This window comes from Colletotrichum navitas (genome assembly GCF_030913465.1).
Source record: "Colletotrichum navitas strain CBS 125086 chromosome Unknown LY79scaffold_4, whole genome shotgun sequence".
In the NCBI taxonomy this organism is placed as follows: Eukaryota; Fungi; Ascomycota; class Sordariomycetes; order Glomerellales; family Glomerellaceae; genus Colletotrichum; species Colletotrichum navitas.
The window spans coordinates 654,163-674,656 of NW_026850550.1; the positions used below are offsets into that span (position 1 = coordinate 654,163).

Sequence of the window (20,494 nt, forward strand, 5' to 3'; positions counted from 1 at the left end):
GTCGTAATGGCTAGTGGATCCTCCCGCCGCTGTTGCTACCAAGAGCGATGGAGCTAATCCGCTCCTGTACCTAGCGCCCCGAGTCGCGACAGTCCATTAAGCCGATCCTCTTAACTGCATGAACCACTTAATCGCGTCTCTGTCGCGGTTCATTTGGCGCGCGTCACTCCTCCCCCAAGGCTTTGATCATTAAAAAAAAGAGGCTCTGTTCAGCTGGGAGCATCGACGCTAACAGCCTATCTGGATCGCATTGTTTTGAGACTTCATACAGCGTGGTTTGATCCTCAAGTCTCACTCTTTTCCCCATCATCAAACCATCCCGCGATCGCGATACAAGCCTGCACCTGCGACGCAGTTCTTTCTCTGCCTCTCGCACAAAATCTCCAGCACCAGCTCATACTTCTGCCGCCGCCATGGCTGAAACTGACGAGTGTACGTTTCCTACAGCCCTTGTTTCTTCATTGTTGCTGTAGTAACTGACTGGGAGCTCAGGGTCGGCTAATGCCACCGAGTCCCTGAACATCAGCTTGATCGCACCTGCTACCGGAGCTACCAAAACGATTGCGTCTTTCAATCCCAAGTTCACCTACTCCATCTTTGGCGACGATGAGCGCATCTTCGGTTACAAGGACCTCAGGATCGACCTACGCTATCGCACTTTTGACATGCGACCGAATGTTAAGGTGTCCTATGGCAAAAAGTTCCAGTCCGTCGGCGAGACCGAGGCCGCGGACGTCAATGCTACACTAAAGGAGCATCTGCCATTGGGTAAGTGACGCTGTCATCGCAAACAGTCAATATTACTGACACTGACGCCTTATAGTTGCCTTCGAGTCCGCACGCGAATTCAACACCGGCGCTCAGAGCCAGCCTGACGGTTGGACCCCTCCTGGCGCGTTCCATTCGAGCTACGAGGGTCATGATGGCACGTATGAGGTATGGAAGGGCAGCCTTGCGGACCCCGCCGTTCGCCAGATTGTCACCCGCGTGGAGGCTCTTATCCCAATGTTTATTGAGGGGGGTTCATACATCTCCCGCGAGACGAACAACGAAGAAGATCCTTGGAAGGTCCCCGAGGACGCCAACCGTTGGACTGTATTCTTCCTTTATCGCAAACAGACGTCCCCAGAGGCGAGTGGCAGGCCCTCGTACACCTTCGTTGGCTATGCGACTGTCTACCGCTTCTTCTGCTTCCGCCCGCTTACCCCGCCCTCGTCCGAGTGGGATCTGCCAAAAGAGGAGTTCAACCTGCTGGAGGAGTTGCCCTGCCGCTCACGGCTTTCTCAGTTCTTGATTCTGCCGCCCTTCCAGGGCAAGGGCATTGGTGCTCGTCTGTACAAGACCATTTTCGAGCACTATTACAACAACCCGCAGACGTTGGAGCTGACCGTGGAAGACCCCAACGAGGCCTTCGACGACATGCGCGACTTGGCGGACCTGACCTTCCTGCGATCACTGCCGGAGTTTAGCAGCGTCAAGATCAACACCAGCATCGCCCTTCCCAACCCCCCAGCGGCACTGTCCCCAAGGACTTGGTCGACCAGGAGCTTCTCAAGAACCTCCGCCAGAAGACAAAGATCGTAGAGCGTCAGTTTAAGCGCCTGATTGAGATGCAGACCATGTCGCAGCTGCCCGCATCTGTGAAGGTCGGATTCGGCGAGGAACAAAAGGCCAAGCCGACAAAGGAGGAGAAGCACCACTACCATCTGTGGCAGCTGTTCGTCAAACAGCGCCTGTACCGCCAGAACGCCGACGTTCTTGGCCAGTTGGATCAGTCCGAGCGTTCGGAGAAGCTTAACGAGGCCCTGGGTAGCGTCGAGCTCGAGTACGCCAGGCTCCTCGACTGGCACGCCCGGTGGGAAGAGCACGCCGCCGCCGCCTCTGCCGCCGCCGCAGAGAGTGGCGGTAGCAAGCGCAAGTCGGCAGACGACGCCGAGGACCAGGGCGCGAGCAAGAAGCCCCGAGTTGAGGACGCCTAGCCCTGCTCCTGTCACTTGCTTCGAGATGCAGAGACAGATCGTGATAAGGGAAAGGGGGGGGGTCCAGGTTAAGGAGTTTACGGGGGCGTTCTTCAGGTCATATTTGTACTTCTACGCACCTTTGGCTACGGCCCGGTTGATACCACGTTGTCTCACAAGCAGGCCGAGCAAGGCCAACATATCAATAAATGGAAGGTGACTTTTTCTAAGAAAACAAAAGGAAGTTTCCTTTAGGTTCAAATCTATAATTTTCCACTTTTCAACGCCCCCCTCTAATTTTGTTCTTGAATTAATTACATGCACGCATCGATCCGCAAACTCCAGTCCTGCACAGAAACAACTAACGATAATGAGTTTTTTTGCCTCTATGAAAACCAAACAAACCCTCATGAACCCCCCCCCCCCTCTTCTTTCTTTCTCGCTCCGTCAAACTCTTGCGCCGTTGTTCCGTCTCGCTCTTTATGAGTTGACCTCAGCGAACCATGTCCTCAGCAAGCCGGCCAGGGCAGTGGGCAGGTCCTCGAGGTTGTGCACGATGAGGTAGTACTGGAAGGGGAAGGTGTCGAGGTACCTCTCGATGACGACGCGGCTGTTGCCGGTCTCGTCCTTGACGAACTTGGCCTCCTTGAGGTCCAGCACGCTGTCGCCCTTCTTGTTGCCCGTGTCGTCCATGACGATGAAGACGACCATGATGCGCTCCTCCATGGCCTCGCGGAGCAGGCGGCGGATGGGCCCGTGCTGCGACGATGGGGTCAGGCCGTCCGAGAGGATCAGGGCGAGCTGCCACAGGTCCTCGGCGCCGCGGGCCGGGTTCTGCAGGCGCGCGGCGCGGAAGTGGTCGATGGTGCGGCGCACCAGCAGCGCCATGTCGGTGCGGTCCTGCTGGAAGTTGAAGTGCTGCAGGACCTTGGCCCCGGCGTCGTGGGAGGCGAACGGCTCGGCAAAGTCGTGCGCCATGAATGTGTCGGCGCCGAAGCCGAGGACGCCCACCTGGCCGACCTCCAGCATCGTCAGCGCGCGCGAGACCATGACGAGGGACTCGAGGGCGAGCGTGCCGGAGCTCGACTCGCCCATACTGCGGGAGTCGTCTACGCAGAGGAGGATCTGGTAGCTGCGCTTCGTGGGGATGGCGCGCCGCATCCAGATCTTGTCGCGCTTGTAGCTCGAGGCGATGTAGGGGATGATCTTCTTGATGTTGAGGCGCTTGCCCGTGCGGTAGGAGCCCGAGAGCTTGGTGGACTGGGAGGGGGTGAGGATGAGGCGGAGCTGGGAGGTGAGGGAGAGGGAGAGCGGGTGCGTCTTAGACTGGAACGCCGTCCAGGACTGCAGAGACTCGGAGAAGTCGCGGAGGGGCAGCTGGTCGTCGCTGATGTGCGTCGTAGAGAGCTGTGTAGAGGTTTCCTCAATGACCTGCTCCTCCTCGTCCGACTCATCTTCGGCTCGTTGGACCTCGTCCTCCGAGGGCGAGACTTCGCGGTCGAAGGCGCCCTGGCGTGTCTTGACACCCGACCGGCCGTCGTCCTTGTCGGCGCTGGTGTCCTTCTCCTGGGCGTCAGGGGCCTCGGTGGTGTCCATCGTGTCGGGATCCTGGCCCATTTCCACATCCTCGTCGTCAGGCATGACGCGGCTCTGGGGATCTTCTTTCTCTTCGTCGATGGCCATCGACTCGTCAATAGGCTGCACCTGGTCTTCGGAGGCATTGCCCATCGCCTGGGCATCGGCTGCAGTCTCGTCGTCCTGGAGGTGCTGGAACTCACGGGCACCGAGTTCCGCATCGACGTCCTGGGACTGCTTCTGCTCTCCCTCGTCCTGCTGCTTCTCGGGGTCCTTGATGTCGTTTTGCTGGCGGTGCCAACGCTCGAGGGCATCACCAAGCTTCTTGAAGGGATCCTGTCTGCTGTTCTCAGGCACGTCATCATGGTCCTGGTCGGTGGGTTGCGCTTGGTCGTCGGATCGCGAAAGTTGGCCCTTCTTCCCGGCGCTGGTTTGCTGCTCCGCCGACCCATCACCCGCGTCTCCGTCATCTCTCTGTGCGGCGTTGGTGTTGAAGTCGTTCTCAGCGTCCATATCCTCGGCGTCTTGATCTTGGCCGCCACCCTTGACATCGCTCGGCGCAGCGTTCGCGTCGGCGTTGGCATCGTCCCGGGGGGGTTCCACGCGGTTGTCCGGCTCCTCGGGCTGATTGGGCTGTTCTTCCTCCTCTGCCTTGGGCTCCAAGTCGACCTCGGGCTCGCCCGCAACATCCTCCTCAGGAGACTCCTCCTCTTTTTCTTCCTCCTCGTCTTCTTCGGGGCCCTTCTCGTCGGGTCGCTGCGTCTCATCCTCTCCATCCTCTACGTCGGACTCTTGCTGCTGTTGAGGTTCTTCCTTTTCGATGTCTGACAGTTTGTCCAGCTCGTCGTCCTCGGAATCCACGTCCTCTCCCTCCTCGTCAAAGTTAAAGTCCATCTCCTCTGGCATCGCCAGGGCGTCATTCTCGTCCACATTCTGATCTTGCTTAACTTGGTCATCCTCGAACTTCGCGTCTTCTTGCTCCGGGCCGGGCTCTTCCTCCTCCATTTCCTCGTCTTCTTGATCGACCTGCTGCTCATCATCATCCTCTGCCTTGTTGTCTTCGGCGTTGGCGTCAGCATCAGCGGCCATCTGCTCATCCTTCTTCTGCCCCTTGGCCTTGTCGCCCTGCTGATCCTTTTCTGCCTCTTCGTTGTCTCCATCCCACATCTTTTCGTCAACGGCGGTGGGATCGAGGTCGTCGACATCGCCGACTTCTTCGTCCATCTCGTTCTCCTCCTTGCCATCTTCGCCTTCTCCGTCCGACTTCTCTTCCTCGTCTTCTTCACCACCCACGCTCCCCATCTCTCCCTCGAGCTCCTCGTCCGCCATGTCGACAGCATCTTTCTCGTCTTCCATCTCGCCGTCTTTTTCTTTATTCGGCTCCTGGGCAAGTTCAGACAGGTCCTCATCAGGCTGGATATCTTTGCTGATATCCTCCGCTCCATCGCCATCACCCAGGCCGGTTCCGGACTCAAGTTTGCCGGATTCTCCAGACTCCTCGCCCTGCTTCTCTTGTGGGGAGCAGAAGCCCTTGGCAGCAAGCTGGACGAAAGTTCGCGCCAGATGGTAAGCCATGTGGCCGGTTGCAGCATGCAAACTATGGAGCTGAGAGAAGCTTTGGCGGCAGATGAGAGCATATTGCTGGAGTATAGGAAGAACAATGGAGAAGAGGGCTGAAGTGACTGTGCCCATGTTGGACTTTTCCAGGTCAACACTCTCCAAGGCGGAGAGACACGCCTCGACCTTGCTCACGATCGCGTTGATATAGAGTGCGCCGAGACCGGAGCTGCGGACGGCAGAGGTCTTTGCGAGCCAGCCGGAATCTTCAGCTGAGCTCGGCAGGTCAGCCATAGCCTTCTTGTACTCTTGGACCGCGACAAGCACAGTGTCGCAAAGACTGGAGATCGAGTTCTTGAACTTCTGGGCGGTACTGTCAGAGCCGTGAGACTCGTCATCTCCCTGAGCGATCTCGACGCTGAACCAGCTTGTAATCTGCTTCAGGACGAAGTCTAGATCCGAGCGGCCAAGACCAGGGAGCAGAGTCTTGAAGTTCTCCTCTGCAAGCAACGAGCGCTTCCGCAGGGCTTCGTGCTCTTTGGTTTTGAACTTGTCGGGGATCGAAGCCAAAGAGGACCATTCCTTTGACAAAGCATCGGCTTCCTGCAAGGTGTTCTGCAGGTGGCTCAACACGGGTTGGTTGTTGACAGAAGCCAGCTTGCCGTGGATTTCCACAATCTTGATTCCAAAGTCCAGGATTGGTTTCATCCAATTTACGGTGACGCTCGGCCGGATGCCGTTCGTGTTGCGCCCGACAGCTGTACCGCTCAAGCTCTGGACTGAGGCAATGACTCGGTCAAGAGAGGCGATGGCATCACGAGCGGCAGACAGAGAGCTGTGCTGGCCCAGGATGACAGCCAACATGCCCTCCATAAAACCGGTGCTTCGAGACATCTCGGCACCGGTGAGTTCCTCCGAGTATTCGTGGATGGAGGCTCTCACCTTGGGCGCGATGTCAACTACCTTGTGGAAGTAGTACTCGGCGGCGTCGTTGATGCTGTTCTCGACGTGAGAGGCAGGCATGCCTGCCAGGACGACCGCAAGGGATTCTTGCTTGGCCAGCTCCTCGGTTCCAAGGTTGTAACGGAAGCCCATCTGCCTCATCATCTTCAGAACGTCCGCAAAGAGCTTGCGCTTGCGCATCTTGAGGTGCTTGACTTGGTCCTTGTTCTCATCGGTCAAGGTGCCAGGAGTCTCCTTGCGCAATTCCGCAATGGAAGTGTTGACCTCTTCGACATACGAGAGAATCTCCTGCGTAGCATTGAGAGAGCTCTGGTCTAACTTGGAAGCAACGTTGGCCATTATGACAAGCGTCTTTGAGGAGTTTGACAGACGCTTGTGCTGAGCCAACCAGCTAGGCAAGCCCTTGTTGCAGGCCGAGATGGCCGTGGGGTCCACCTTGAGATCGGCCTTGCCTTGAGTATCAGAACTCTGAGTGATGGGAACCTCTTCGTCGGGGATGCCTTGCTCCAGTATGGGCTTCATCGGCTGACCAAGGACGGCGCGGAACTTCCGAACAAGTCTGAACAGTTTCAAATGAGACTTGCGAGCGCTCTCACGCAAAGCATTGATGTTGGTATCCTTCCAGCTGGCCAGCAGGACAACCTCCTTCATCGTCTTCTCGAACGGCGCTCTTCCCTTGGCAATTGCCTCCTTGGCAACCTTCTCGAAGCGGGAGTGGAAGTCGATGAAGTTTATTGCTGCGTCGGAGACGACAGTCAAAGAGGGGTAGTCGACGGTGAGCAGCTGCAGGTGCTTCTGCAACTGTCTCAACAGTCTGAGGCGTGCAGAGAATTGCCCGATGATTGCAGTGGAGAAATATGTCTCGAGCTCCCTCACCAGATTCACAGCGTAGTCCTTCAGCTCGTTGGAGTCCACGAGGGACAGAGGCACGGCGATAAGTATTTGGTAAGCGATGAAGAACCACGAGTCAGCATCTTCCGAGCATTTCTGAGTCTCCATGTCGAACAGCTTGGCCCAGGTCGACAGCTCCAGGCGTCGCCAGTTGATGATGGTGTCTGTCAAAGAGGTGTAAAGAGCAGGCGCTCCATAGATGGCCGGGGCGTAGCCTCCGTGCTGCCACTCGTAGACGATGCCGTGGAGATGCTCCAGCTTGGGCAGAATCTTGGCTAGGGGCTCGGTGTGAGTGAGGTCGAGGAGCTGCTCGCAAGCGGCTCGCACATCTGCCAAAGGCTGCATGTGGCCGATCTCGTCCACTTGTTGCAAGTCACGGAAGCGAGCCTCCACCTTGTCAACGAGCTGAATCAGACGGCGAACCTCAGGAAGGTTCGATTCGGTGTAGAAGTTATAGGTGGTGCCGACGATGTTCGCGTTGAGCGTCGTCATCTGTTCATCGACTGACCAAAGCGCAAGGGGGAGCACTCTGATGTTCACACCCTGGTGAACCGCAGACTTATGCGCGAGCTCCTGTGCGATTCCATTGCCGACTTTCTTGCAAACCTCCTTGAGTGCCTCAGATGGGGTCGGGTGTTCCAGGAAGACCTTGCGATGCGACTCCGCCAACCTAACCGACACGTCACGAACCTTCTGACGTCCGATGGCGGGCTTCTCTTCCTGTTCCTCGTCGTACGTGGGGAAGAGTTCGTTAAACTCTTGCTCGTCCATCTCTTCCTCGTCTTCGAAGCTGCCCTTGAAACGGTAGAGATTTGTTCGGGCCTCTTCGGCTTTGCGATCCTCCTCGAGCCTCTTGGTCCATTCTTGGAAGAACCTGTGGACGCACTCGAACAATGCTTCGCGGACGCTGGCGTTCAAGTTTGTCAGCCCTTCGACAGATGCGACCAGTCCAGCGTAGTCGAGGAACTCCAAACTCCTGTTCGGGAACTTCTTGAGGACATGGTGTTCGGGATTGCCACCAACGAAGGGTGTTAGGTCCATGAGAGTCCGGTCCGCAACGTGGTGTTCGATGGACTCCAGTCCATCGCTCAGCGACAGACCAAGCTGAAGACAGCCAATGAGGTTGACGAGAGGCCGTGTCATGTCTTGGTAGGCATCAAGATGGTTCGCCCGGTGGTCACGGTTTGCCAAGCGGTCAACCATGTGAGTCAAGTTCTGCTTGACGAGGTTGATCACCTGCGCGGCATCGGTAGAGCCTGACAAGGCAAATGCTGTGTGATGGGCTGACAGCTCTTGTCCAATGATGGTGGCCAGGACGTTGTTGAAAGATGTCTGAACATTGGCGAGTTCTGATCGAGCGGGTCTGTAAAGCAGCTGCGTCGGTGCCGGCGCAGGACCGAGTCCTTCGATATCTTCTTGCACAAGTTGTATGCGAAGGGACTTGGTCTGGCCGGTGAAGCGAGTCTCAAAGTCCAAAAGTGATGAGAGTTTGTGTTCCAGTCCCTTCGTCAGTTCGTCATGGACGTCCTTTTCGAATTGCGGCCGCAATTGAGGATCGAAAGATTTGTCCGGCACGTAAAGCTTGATCGCGCCGATCGAGAATTCGACCCATGCGACTGCAGAGCAAGCAGCGACAGCGCGGGCGCTGGCTGCTTCGTTGTTTGCGTGACTGTTGCGCTCAATCTTATCGGACACAGCAAGGGCAACCGTAGCTGGAAGCAAGTGCTGCTTGGCGATCTGGGACAGATGGACAGGCCAAACGCTAGGAATGCTGCCCTCAAACTGGGCGGCCAGCTGCTGTATCTGCAGAGGCGCGACCTCGGTGCCTTCAAACTCGTGAATAACCCTGTCATAGATTGCACGGACGATATCCTCTTGCTCACTGCCGTGGACTGCAAACGCAGTTGTGACAAGCTTCTTGAGAACTGCATTGAGGGCAACGACGTGGTTCTTCTGGAACGCCGGCGCCAGCGCCGCGACGGATCGACCCAGGGCAGGCAGTTCGGTCTCAAGGAGTCCGAGTGAGCGCAGACTTGTCGCGTGAAGAGAGTTGAGTCTTGATAGCAGAGACGTGGCGAACTTGCCGTTCCAGACATGAGTAGCAGGGTCCTGAGAAGCAAGCAGGCCGATGGTCAAGGAACGAGCCTCCTTAGCTCCGAAGCTGCCGAGGCGAATCTGGTCAATAGTTTGCTGGTTCGACAAAACCAAAAGGTCCGTCTCGTTGGCGCTGTATGGCAAGCCCTCGAAATACTCGATGGCCTGGGATCTTAACACGGAAGCCTGTCTCAAAGTCTCGAACGCTGCTGCGAAGAACGGTCTGACCTCGCTGGACTCCGAGCCAATATTGGATTCCAAAAGCTCGATCTCCTTGGTAAGATCTTGGATGAGCTCGGTGACGTCGAAGTCGGTGGTTCGTACAATCCCATCGGCCTTGACGAGAGTTGTCATGGCTCTAGCTAGATCGGCAATGGATGCCTTGACCTTCCACTTGAGCTCGTCAAGACGCTTGCCGAGCTGCTCGATCTCTTGGCTCTTGGAGAGAGCTTCTTCGTTCCTGATAGGGAGCGGCTTGATTTGCTTCCACATGATCTCCATGCTCAAACCAGTTGTCAGACGGAATCCGGTTGTGAAGTCTTCTTCTACAGTCTGAAGGTAACGATCGGCGAGCTGCTTGTTGATGGCTTCCGTGGTAGGCGAAAGGAGTGCCTGAGCAGACTCAACACCATGCACAAGATGCGCTTGGAATCGTGCTTCCTCAAAATGGTCTTCGGTGGTAAGGCTGAGGGTTCGCCACCAGAAGTCCAGCATTTTCCGAATCACGCGAGCGCGCTCTTTCCAGCCTTGGCAAGTTGTGAGATTGCCTTGGATGAAGGTTCTGATGACTTGAAGAGTCCTCGAAAGAAACTTTGACACTCTGACTGTGGAGTCCTTCGCGACAGGTGCAACGCGGTCTGAGACGATAGATCGTTGGAGGCGATTCAACGAGGCGAGCTTTGTTGCCTTTGCCTTGTTGGCCTGTGTGGTAATCGCAGCTTGGCATCGCTGAGTCTCCAAGAGGAACTCGTAGGAGGCTGAAAGCCAGAAAGGTAACTCGTTCTTGCTCTGGCGCAGAACGCGCACCATAGAAGCGTTGTGAAGCGGGTTCAGGGGCTATAGATTCCTATCAGTCTTTTTTTTTTTTTCTCCCTCAATAAGGTACGTCATCTTACCTGAGCGTCGCCGAGACCCGAGCTGGCCCCAGGGAGAGCGGCGTATAGTTGCGAAATAGACTGGCGAAGACCGGCCGTCTCTGCTGCATCCAGGAACCTAAGGTGCTCGTTGAGGCTCCCTTGGTACCTCTCAAGTCCAGACGGATTGAGGTCAGTCAAGCCGCGATGAAGGGATTGAGAAAATCTTTCCATGAGGCCGGTGTCGCGAAGCGACAGGTTCACGACCGTTGCGCTGCTCACGTCCGAGGAGTCGTTCTCGCTCAAGACTAAGGTGGAGATCTTTGTGGACAAAGAGAATCTCTGGAGGCTGCTTTCCACGTAGACGCTCGAGGTGAATCCTTCGAGACCCTGTGGCTGCCACTCGCTGAGATGAATCTCGGCAGCTCTGTTTCTCATAGCTCGCGACAGCTCCCCGTAGCGCGGGTCAACTGTCAAGAAGATTCGAAACTCCGGATGAGGCCTGATGATTCTGGGCTCTCCATTAGGACCGCAGTGTTCATTGATGCTCAAAAAGCCGTTGGGCTCCAGCAGAGAGTTGAGCCTGTCTAAAACGGAAGCATTGCACAGGTTGGCGTTGTCCAAGACCAGCCATTGACCAGTCTCGAGAGCTTTCACGATGACTCCGTCGAGCCACTCGAAGCGGGGGTTGCTGACAGTCAACGGCTTTTGCAAGGCAGCGTGGGCATTGGAAAGGAGGGCACCAATCTCAGACTCTCTCGAAATTTCAGACAGAACTTCTTCGACTGCGGCCGTGATGGCCGGCAGGCCATTAGTGTCCCCACGATACGTCTCCAGGAGATACAATAAGGTAAGTGCCTGTGGGGGAACTTGGCTGGGCACTCGGGTCAAAATTGTAGTCTGGAGGCCCTCATAGAGCTCCCTTAAAGAGGCATTCACCTCGCGGAAAGGATCCGACTGCTCAAAGCCACCGACCAAGTCCATCGTATCGATGTCTGCGTTGAGAGGGAAGACAACAAGAGGCTTGCCAACGAGAGCAGCGACGTGCTCAAGGAGTACCGACTTTCCGCTGCCAGACGGGCCACTGAGGATGCACGGGATGTCTTGCTTGATGCAGATCATGAGTGACTCGATTTCCGGAAGTCGAGGCACAATGTCGATGCCAGGAAGGGCCAATGGCTGCGATGTCAGGTTTCTGGGAAGCAGCGCGATGCCGACTTGAGAGAAAGCCGCGTTGGTATCATGATACAAGCTGTGGCTTTCCGGAGCCCTCGAAAAGACCTGGGTAAAGAGCTTGTTTACTTCCTCGCGGTCCGTAGCAGATCGGAAACGTTGGCGAATAATGAGGTCGAGGAAGTCGTCGGGCTTTCCAGTGGCCAGCAGAGGATCCTTTGTCGCCAACAGATGCAACCATCGTAGGATGTCTCTCAGATTGAACTCCCAGGGGCTCCCGTGGGAGCCAAAAGCCTTCTCAATCGCAACCTGGTGATCCAGGAGAGAGATAAACTGGATGACGCCGCTGACAATATCGGTGGGGATGTTTGGGAAGTTATGCTGCGCAATGAGGAGAAGGTCCTCCGCCGTGAAGACGTCGGCGTAAACGACGATGAATCTGTTCACAAAGGAGCTGGGGAGACCCTTTCGGCCACCTCCCTGGTGATGGGGGTTCTGCGCGGCAAATAGTCTGAAATCCGGATGTCTCTTGAATACCTGGTCCAGCTCGGAGATGTAAACCTCACCGCGATGATCAAGACAGGCATTGAGACCTTCGAGCACCGACTGGGAAGCCAGGTTCATCTCATCGAGCAACACCCACTCGCCGTTTTGCATGGCCTGAAGGAAGGGAGCATCGCGCCAGGCAAAGTTGCCAGCCTCGGCGCCCTCGACGGGCATATCCGTACCGAACAAATCCATCAGATCAGTCTGGTCCGATAAGTTGATTCGAGTCAGGGGTCGGCCGCATACGCGAGCCAGAGCGGCAACAAGGGTGGTTTTGCCAACACCAGGACTTCCCTCCAGCAAAATGGGCTTTCGCATTTGAAGAGAGCGCATCACTCGCATAGCGTTGAGTCTTGTGGTCGGGGCGTTGAACGCGAAGCTGGGGTCCGTCGAGCGGGCTGCTGCTCGGGGCAGACCGAACTCGCCGATGGAAAGTCTGTCTTCAGTCAAGGTGACCTCGGGCTGTGCCCGGTAAATGGCCGCAGTATCATACCCAAGGAGCTCGCTAAGCCTGTCGAGACACTTCTGCCTCTGTGAATCGAGCGCTTTGGGGTCCATGGCCAGTAAAGCCGAAGGGTTGGCGCCCAAGCTGTCGATGAAGACGGTCGCTGCACCATGAACCACGGCGAACTGGGGTGATGCGGGTCCGCAGAGATTGATAAAGCTGACCCAGATTAGGATATCACGAATCGAGAAGGCCGTAGAAGAAGACGACCTGAAAACCTGTCCAAACCAATGGGCGAATTGCACCACAGGCTTGCCGTAGGACTTGAAGGCTGGGTCAAGTTTCGAGAGGACAATGTCAAGCATGTCGTCCATCTCGGACATGGCCGGAACCCAGATCTCGGTAAAACGGTTTCTCAACGCCGGAGACAGCTCCTTTTTGCCAAAGTCGCCGCCTGGGTTCATGGTGGCGAAGAACTGGAATCCATCTGCTGCGGTGACAAACGAGTTATCGATACCCTTCTCTGCGAGGAGGAGAGATCTCTGAGGCTCAAGGACTGAGTTGAGACGTTCCAACACAGAGTCGTCGGCAAGGGAGATTTCGTCGAGCAGGAAGAATTGGCCGGCCTTCATAGCGTGGACGAGACTTCCGTCCGACCACTCAAACAAGGCCTTGCTCTTGGCCTCCAGAAGTGCCATCTTTTCCTGCGTGGTGATGTCGACTTTGGTCAGCGTCTCTGCCGGAAGGGCGTGGTATCTTTGCAGCAGGTCGTCCAATGAGCCCGTTGAATCTTCGCCAAGGGTCCCAAGGAGGGCAGCCAAATCGGTCTTCAGCGTTTCTGCAATCGCCCCGCGGTTTCTCACCGGCCTCTGAGAACCGATAAGATCGCCAGTTTCGGTATTCTGGTGGGCGTTGACAATGTGCAGTTCCTTTTCGAGGACATCTCCCAAGATCTGACAGACGGTGGTTTTGCCGCATCCAGTCTCGCCCACAAGAAGGACAGGTTCGTTATTGCGGATGGCAGCGTGAACCAAAACATAGAGACGACGCATGGCTCGGGTCCACACCACACCATGGTTGTTGGGCATTCCCTGAAGCTTGCTCAAAACCGGGGATGACTTGGCGGTGTAGAGAACTTCCGGGTCGATCTTAACCTTGAAGACACTCTCAATGACCTCTCTAACAGCGGTGCGTTCCTCCTCAACTCGTACACGCTCCGCAAGGAGCATGAATCCGTTGACGGCAATCTGTTCGCGAGTGTCTGCCTCTCGCAAAGCCCATCGGAACAGATCGCGAAGCGTGGCGAAACTGTCTTTCTGCTCGAACAGTCGACTTGTTTGGCGGAGGCGGGAGAGCTCCTTGTACACCGTCACGATCCGCTTGCAGTCCGAGGGCGCGGTGTTGACGCTTCTGTTCTGCAGGATGTACTCCAGTTCGTCTTCAGGGATGTCGTCAAAGTGCAGCTCCAAGAAACGGTTGCGAAACGCACGCGAAAGCACCTTTCGGCCGCCGTACAAACCGGGGGGGTTCTGGGTCGCGAACAGCATGAAGTTTTCGTGCGGTCTCACAACCTCTTGCGTCTCTGGAATCAGAAGCTCTCGGTTGTCGTCAAGGAGTCGGTTCAATGCTTCGAGCACATCGGTCGGAGCAAGGTTCAGCTCATCAAGAACGATCCAGTGGCCTTGGCGCATGGCTTGCACGAGCAACCCCTCTTGGAAACGAAGCCTTCCTGTAGAGTCCGATACATACGTGCCCAGATATTCCTGCAGATCGGTGTGTTCGTGGTTGTTGATGCGCACAAACTTGTTGCCAGTGAAGTTTGCCAGGTACTCAATCATACTCGTCTTTCCTGCTGACGTTGGCCCTTGAATTAGAATGGGGAATCGACGAGTAGATGTGGCGCGGACGAGGTTAAGAAGGTTCCGCTCCACATAGGGTGTGATGATGTAGTCTGTTCGCTCCTTTGGGGTCTCCTCTCCCTGGGCAAGCCAGTAATGGCGGTCCTTTGCCTTATTGCGGAACCGTACATACTGCTTGCCATCGTCAGGCTGTTTTGGTGGTTGCGAGAGGAGAGACTGGGGATTTGGGATGCGCCCAAACAAATGGTGTTCAATCAATGGCATGATCAGCTTTTCTGATTCTCTGTCAAGAAGGGTGAGAAAGCCCATGGAGAAGCCCTCGTACAAAGAACGGCGAATGCCATAGAAAGGAGCAATATAGCTCACGTAAGTCAAGACGCGGGTCAGGGTGCGAAGGCTGAAATGCGGCACCTCGTTGGCCCCGTCAACAATCTCCTTCCGCTCGGCGTAGCTCTTGGTGTTCATATACAGCGCCGCGATATCGCTCGTTGCGGCTTCATCTTTGATGCTGCTATTTTTCAGGTATGTCTTGACAATGGTGATCAGGTCGTTCTTGTCCTTGTCCGGGCTGTCGACGTAGATTTCGGTAAACCGAGATCGAATGCCGATGGGGAGGTCGCGCTTGCCCACATCTGTTGCCGGGTTCATGGCACCAAAGATGCGGAAGTTCGGGTGGGCTCTGATCCTTTCGATTTCGCCGGTCTCAGACAGCAGGATGGAAGGAGTCTCGACGGGGCCCGTCAACAGGTCTGCAATGCTCTCCAGCGTGTCTGGCGAAGCAAGGTTGATCTCGTCAAGGAGCACCCAGTCACCGTTTCGGGCGGCCTTGATGATGTTGCCCTCGACGAACGAGAAGGCGAACGCTGTCGAGCCGCCGGACAGCTGGACCTCGAACTGGTCGAGGCTGCGGGAAAACTGATCCCACCTGGGACTGAGCTCAAGAAGGGTCTGAAGCTTGGATTCGGTCTTGCGCCGTTTCGTCGGCTGGCCTGCCTCGTCGCGCGCCTGGCTCTGCTCCCTCTCTCGCCGTGTCAACTCCTCGATAATCTTCCTGAACATCTTGGGCGCTTCGCGCCACAGCTTGACAGCCTTCGCCCACTGGCCCTTGGCGAAACACTTTCCGAGCTGCTCGAGGTACTTCTGGTTCTTCGTTGTCGAGATTCCGGTTGCAGAGAATAGGTCTTCAAACTCCTCCTTCAGGGGAACAGCCAGGCTTCTGACGTTGACGGGCTTGAAGCCACCGAGCAGGTCACCGGCTTCACTCTGTTGGGACAAATTTATGGCAACCAATTTGTGGCCCAAGGTGTCCGCCAGCTGCTGGACGACCGTCGTCTTTCCGATACCGGTCTCGCCAACAAGCAGGACGGGCTCGGCCAGGTTCACGGCAACAGCCGTCTGCTCCAGCAATTTCTTGGCATGCGTGGTACTAGCAAAGGGCCTCTTGGTGAGAGCAGCCTTGTTCACGCGCTCTTTTCGCTTGCGCAGGGCCGTGCGGCCGATCTTGAACTGGCTATCGCTTTGCTCGAGGTGCGGGACGTAATGATCAAAGTGATACTCTACTAGCTCCTTCGCCATATGCATCTCCTCGGCAATGCCAAAGGTTAGGTGTCGCTTGACTTGCGCGTCCGGAATGCCCGCGACAAAGCAGTCGACGGCCTCCATGAACATCCAGTTTCGGGTAGTATCAGTGATGGGCTCCTCGCCGGTGCTGCATCCTGCTGCAGAAAGCGTAGCCTTAAGGCGTCTGCACCATCGTAGGAGATCCCGCAAACTAGTCTGGCGGTCAGCCATGCCACGGCTGGAGGAGAAAGGCATGTTTCCGGAAGTCGGCTTTGACAAGCGCCGGTAAACAGCAAGGATTCCCGGGGCGAACTTGTGGAGGATGGGGTAGGACCCGACGATGATGTCCTGTAACTCGGTCTCCGTGGGTGTATGCACGGAAAGAAGCTGCCAGAAGCGCATGCCGAGGAGATTTGGAAGCGTTTCCCTGCCATGCATGCCCCGGGAGCTTCTCACAGTGCCGAAAAGGCGGAATCCGTTGGCGGCCTTGATCCTTTCACCCCTGCTCGGGATGAGAAGCTCGCCTCGCTCGACCAGGGGCAAGAGCGTGCTGATGACTTCGTTCGGCGCTCTGTCCAAGTCTTCGATGAGAACCCAGCGGCCTTCTCTGACGGCAGTCGTCAGAACACCGGCTCTCCACGAGAAGGTACCCGGCTTCGAGTCCGTCGAGTAGAGCCCGATGAGCATCTTGGCGTCTGTCTGCTCATTGATGTGTAATGTCACCATCTCGGAATGCTTGCCGAACTCCTTGGCAACTTCGTGGACCAGCGAGGTCTTTCCAGAGCCGGGAAGGCCGTGCAGCAGAATCGGACTTGAATTCTTCAGGAGACCGGCCAGGGCCTCGAGGTTTTGGATGGTAGTGGACGTCTGCACAAGGGACGAGTTCTTCTCGACCGGTCCGGACGGTCGCGGCAGTATTGTTCTGCCGTAGCACGCAACGAAGGGGGTCAGAGTTTGCGGTGGGACAGGATGGATTTGATTGCTCTGGGACGCGGCAGTGCGAAGCTCACGGCGCAGCGCCGCGACCTTCTTGACGCGTGCATCTTCATACAGACTCAGAAACCCATAGTCTACTTCGCGCCCATCAAAGTCAGCGAGGATGGCCTCCTTCGACCCGACATGCTCGTGGATGAGAGCTTCCAGTTTCGAGTCGGCTGCGCGGAGAAGCTGGCTAAATATTCGGATCGCCAAGTACCTGACGGCGCGGCTCTCATGCGTGAAGAGAGCTTGCATGTGAGTTGGCGAGACCAGGATACCGTAAGTCCTCTGGTCGAAACAGACCAGCCGCCATGCCGCCAACAATAACCGCAAGAGTTCGGGATCTTGAGCGGGAGTGAAAGTAGTGAGGTCGGGGAATCGGAGGTTCAGCGCCTGGAGTCCCTGGGGTGGCGTCTTTGTCAAGTCCTCTCTCATGACATGTTGTATGAACTCGGATAAATACGGTGCGAATGACAGTATCCTTGCAAGAGAAGCAAGTACGGGTCCGTTGTTGGTTTGATTTCTGGGGTTGAGGAGCCAACGAGCGCAGATGTCGGGAAAGACATTCTCAAAGTGGATGAAAATTCGATCTGTAAGTTGGGGGATGAGAGCAGCCTCTGCGATGGCGTCGAGGAGGTTTGAGGCCGTGTGATTTCTTATAACCTCTAGGATTTCGGTTGGTAGATGCTCCAGAACGATCGCGTCGTTCAGGAGAGCACTCCTCTGCGATGACACATCTATCACGGCCATGGCTGCGGCGCAATTTCAAGATATGTCGTCCGCGGTGATGTTCATGGGAGGCCGGTTTGTATGTACCTCCAATTATTTTTTTTTTCCTCACCTACTTACTAAGAGAAGGTGGGACCCTGCCACTCCAGCCAAAGGCGACTTCCTTTTTTTTTTTTTTTTTTTTTTTTTTTTTTTTTTTTCGGATGGAGCAACCTGGCAAGGGGCCCCTGCAGCTGCCGCCGGGGCGGAAGGCGGCGCTACAAAGCCCCCGAGCCAATCAGAGACGAGACGACTCTTCAACCCATTCACGCGACTGGAACCATTCGAGAGCTCGAAAAACTTCAAGCCAGAGATATTCCGAGCTTGAACCTCCCTGCTTGCTTGAGGCCGACTCGACGACAACCCGCTCCGCTCCTCACCAAAACGTCACTTGGGCCCCCCCGCTTCCTCTCTCTCTCTCGTCCCACCTCGTCGCATACACACAAATACAATGGCGCTCTCTTGCAGATACGCAGCTCAGAGCTGCGCCCGTCAGCTCCGTGTCACCGGTTCGCTGCGTGCCTCGACATCCCTCTTCCAGACCCGAACTCCCGCGACCGCACGGAGGTACAACTCCACCGAGGCCGCCGCTCCTACGAACCCCAAGATCGCCGCCATCGTCGACCAGATCAGCACGCTTACCCTTCTCGAGACCGCAGACCTCGTGTCAAGCTTGAAGGTTAGTTGAAAGACACAGCGAACGGGGGGGTTGGGTGCTGCATCAAACCATCCATCCATTTCCCGAATGGACTCGTCGTAAGGGAGGGGGGGGTGGAGAGAGAAATGCAACGATGCTGACCGTTATTTAATTGCAGTCCAAGCTCAACATTCCTGACCTTCCCGTCGGTGGCTTCGCCGCCGCTCCCGCAGCCGCCCCCGCCGCGGCCGCGGAGGTTGAGGAGGCCGCGCCGGCGGCAGCTGAGAAGAGCGTCTTCAACATCAAGCTTACGGCCTTCGACGCCGCCTCCAAGGCCAAGGTCATCAAGGAAGTCAAGAACCTGCTGGGTCTCAGCTTGGTGGACAGCAAGAAGTTCGTCGAGAGCGCGCCGAAGCTGATGAAGGAGAACGTGGCCAAGGACGAGGCCGAGAAGATCATCGCCACGATGAAGGAGCTTGGCGCCACCGTCACCATGGAGTAAATCGCCCTGACGGCTGGCTGGTTGGCCGATTTGAGAAACGAGGGCGCCCTACTCCCTGGGGAGGAGATGTAAAACTCGGGCGGGAGGAGCATTGTTGTCGGACATCTGGATTGGATTGGTCTAGACGGACGTGTATGAGTGTATAAACACCCATGTAACAATATTATCAAGACACATACACCACCATTTCTTGCTGCAAAGCCGCCTCTAGCTTTGTGAACTTGTTGCGTCGTTCCTAGTGCTCCTCGAGCCACTGTTGATGAGAAACCCCAAAACCCGGTACTACTACCAATGGTATACACAGACCCGGCCCGGCCGCCGAAACCAACCCATGAACGCCAGTTTTCCACTCTCCACAGGATTAAACGCCAGGAAATGCTCATGCGAAGCCGACAAAGTAAGTGCTGCGTCGTCAGCCCTCAATGCTTCTTGCCATTCGCGACACGGGTACTGGCGGGACCAGCAGGTGGCTTGGGGGCACATGAGTGCTTCATGGCCTGGGTGCATGCGACAAACTCCTCCTCGGCAAGGATGTGATCGTCATCGCCCAGGTCGCTCGTCTCGTCCCAGATCTTGTCGATCTCGGCGGTCTCATGGGCGCCAATGGCCCAGATGTTCTCGCGGAGACGCTTGTGGCGCTCGCGGTCCTCCTCGATGCGCTGCTCGATCTGGCGCTTCTCCAGCCGCGGGGCCCGGCCGTTGGACGGGCGCGCATGGCTAGGCGGCGCGTCGCCCATGTCGACGTCGCCGTTGACGGGCGACGAGAGGCCAGCGTCGTGGGCACTGGTCTCGCGCTCCCTGAGGACCTCCTCGATCTCGACGACGGTGCGCGCCTCGAGAAAGTTCTTCTGCTGGAGGCCCTGAAGAACCTGGTCTGCACGTCAGCAAGCCCAGTCGAGCTCATGTAACATGAGCACACCCGGCGGGGACTCACCCTTCTGACGACCTTGACGTTGGCAGCGCCAGATCCATCATCAGGAGCGACGGCGTCGACAATGCGAATGATGTCGCGCTGCATCATGCGAACGTAGTCGACGTGCTTCTCCTTCTGGGCCATTTCCAGGAAGTGTTCGATGAAGTACATGATGTTGGCGCGAGTGTTCATGTTGTTCTGGGGGTGGGCGGAGGGGGGAAAAGTCAGTATCAGCCTCTGTCGTTTTCTGCATTGAACTGAACTCACCCGTTCCAGCTGCTCGAGTATGCAGGAGTGCAGGTCCTCATCCATGTCCTTGTACTTGAGGGCATATTGAGCGGCCTTCTGAGCTGAGGTGACGGACGCGTTGAGATGTTGAAGCTGGGCCGTGAAGCGCATCCGAACCTCGAAAGGGTCCGCCATGTCTGCTGGATGCCAGTCCTCGTCGGCGTCGGGTTCAGCGGAATCAGTCTAGAGGATCAAGCCGAAATGGTTATCAGATTCGCTGGCGACGCCCGGACTGAGGTCATTGACGAGACCGGATGGATGCTCTTTGCTGAGCACGAAAGCTGATACCTACCTAGGTACCTTACTGCAGGGCGAACGAATGAGCGACTCAGTTTCCCACAGGGGTGTGCCGTCGCCCGTTTCCATGGTATTTTTTGGCTCTGCCAGCGCTGTGCGAAAGGTAACGAGCGGAGTGCTACGCCATGCCGGGTTTAGCGCGGAAGAAACGGCAGCTCAGTGGATGAGGACGGACGATCTCGGATCAGTGACCAGTGGAGAGCTCTTTTCACTCACCCCTCGACTCCTATTCTTTTTTTTTTTTTTTTTTTTTTCATTTGTGCTTTAAATTAATGGGCTGAGACGTTGCAGTCGAATGGCGTTTCTACACACTGGAGTTGATTGTACAGACCAAGCTGCTTCTTATTTTCTTTGCTGAACCTGAATCCAGCCTTCCACCAGAAGCAGAAAAAGGTCATTAATTGCACCAGGGCAAGC

General features: G+C 56.3%; 4 protein-coding genes across 4 annotated transcripts; 2 read left to right on the plus strand and 2 right to left on the minus strand.

The window, feature by feature from the left end:
* Window positions 1-126: 126 nt before the first annotated feature.
* Window positions 127-2,179, plus strand: LY79DRAFT_537984 (histone acetyl transferase HAT1). Its single transcript, XM_060556706.1, is given in 4 exon segments — window positions 127-432; window positions 493-768; window positions 824-1,473; window positions 1,491-2,179. 4 exon segments carry the CDS (start codon window positions 414-416, stop codon window positions 1,977-1,979), a joined length of 1,434 nt encoding a protein of 477 aa, XP_060419400.1. The 5' UTR covers window positions 127-413; the 3' UTR covers window positions 1,980-2,179.
* Window positions 2,180-17,470, minus strand: LY79DRAFT_598291 (ATPase). Its single transcript, XM_060561805.1, has 2 exons — window positions 10,154-17,470; window positions 2,180-10,094 (listed from the first exon to the last, which is right to left on the minus strand). Exons 1-2 carry the CDS (start codon window positions 17,420-17,422, stop codon window positions 2,439-2,441), a joined length of 14,925 nt encoding a protein of 4,974 aa, XP_060419401.1. The 5' UTR covers window positions 17,423-17,470; the 3' UTR covers window positions 2,180-2,438.
* A 282-nt stretch (window positions 17,471-17,752) lies between these two features.
* LY79DRAFT_537992 (ribosomal protein L7/L12 C-terminal domain-containing protein) lies at window positions 17,753-18,721 on the plus strand. The gene is made up of 2 exons (XM_060556707.1): window positions 17,753-18,119; window positions 18,256-18,721. The coding sequence occupies exons 1-2, from the start codon at window positions 17,892-17,894 to the stop codon at window positions 18,577-18,579; spliced, it is 552 nt and encodes a 183-aa protein (XP_060419402.1). The 5' UTR covers window positions 17,753-17,891; the 3' UTR covers window positions 18,580-18,721.
* Window positions 18,722-20,269, minus strand: LY79DRAFT_537995 (CTD kinase subunit gamma). Its single transcript, XM_060556708.1, has 3 exons — window positions 19,760-20,269; window positions 19,514-19,690; window positions 18,722-19,448 (listed from the first exon to the last, which is right to left on the minus strand). The coding sequence occupies exons 1-3, from the start codon at window positions 19,913-19,915 to the stop codon at window positions 18,999-19,001; spliced, it is 783 nt and encodes a 260-aa protein (XP_060419403.1). The 5' UTR covers window positions 19,916-20,269; the 3' UTR covers window positions 18,722-18,998.
* Window positions 20,270-20,494: the final 225 nt, after the last annotated feature.

Excerpts from the sequence above, each read along its gene's own strand:
- LY79DRAFT_537995 (XM_060556708.1), bottom strand. The coding sequence starts at position 19,915 with ATGGCGGACCCTTTCGAGGTTCGGATGCGCTTCACGGCCCAGCTTCAA. Across the intron at positions 19,691-19,759 it reads TACTCGAGCAGCTGGAACGG|AACAACATGAACACTCGCGC; the intron begins GTGAGTTCAGTT and ends GCCCACCCCCAG. Across the intron at positions 19,449-19,513 it reads ACGTCAAGGTCGTCAGAAGG|GTTCTTCAGGGCCTCCAGCA; the intron begins GTGAGTCCCCGC and ends CGTGCAGACCAG.
- LY79DRAFT_537992 (XM_060556707.1), top strand. The coding sequence starts at position 17,892 with ATGGCGCTCTCTTGCAGATACGCAGCTCAGAGCTGCGCCCGTCAGCTC. Across the intron at positions 18,120-18,255 it reads ACCTCGTGTCAAGCTTGAAG|TCCAAGCTCAACATTCCTGA; the intron begins GTTAGTTGAAAG and ends ATTTAATTGCAG.
- LY79DRAFT_598291 (XM_060561805.1), bottom strand. The coding sequence starts at position 17,422 with ATGGCCGTGATAGATGTGTCATCGCAGAGGAGTGCTCTCCTGAACGAC. Across the intron at positions 10,095-10,153 it reads CGGGTCTCGGCGACGCTCAG|CCCCTGAACCCGCTTCACAA; the intron begins GTAAGATGACGT and ends AGGAATCTATAG.
- LY79DRAFT_537984 (XM_060556706.1), top strand. Across the intron at positions 769-823 it reads AAAGGAGCATCTGCCATTGG|TTGCCTTCGAGTCCGCACGC; the intron begins GTAAGTGACGCT and ends GACGCCTTATAG.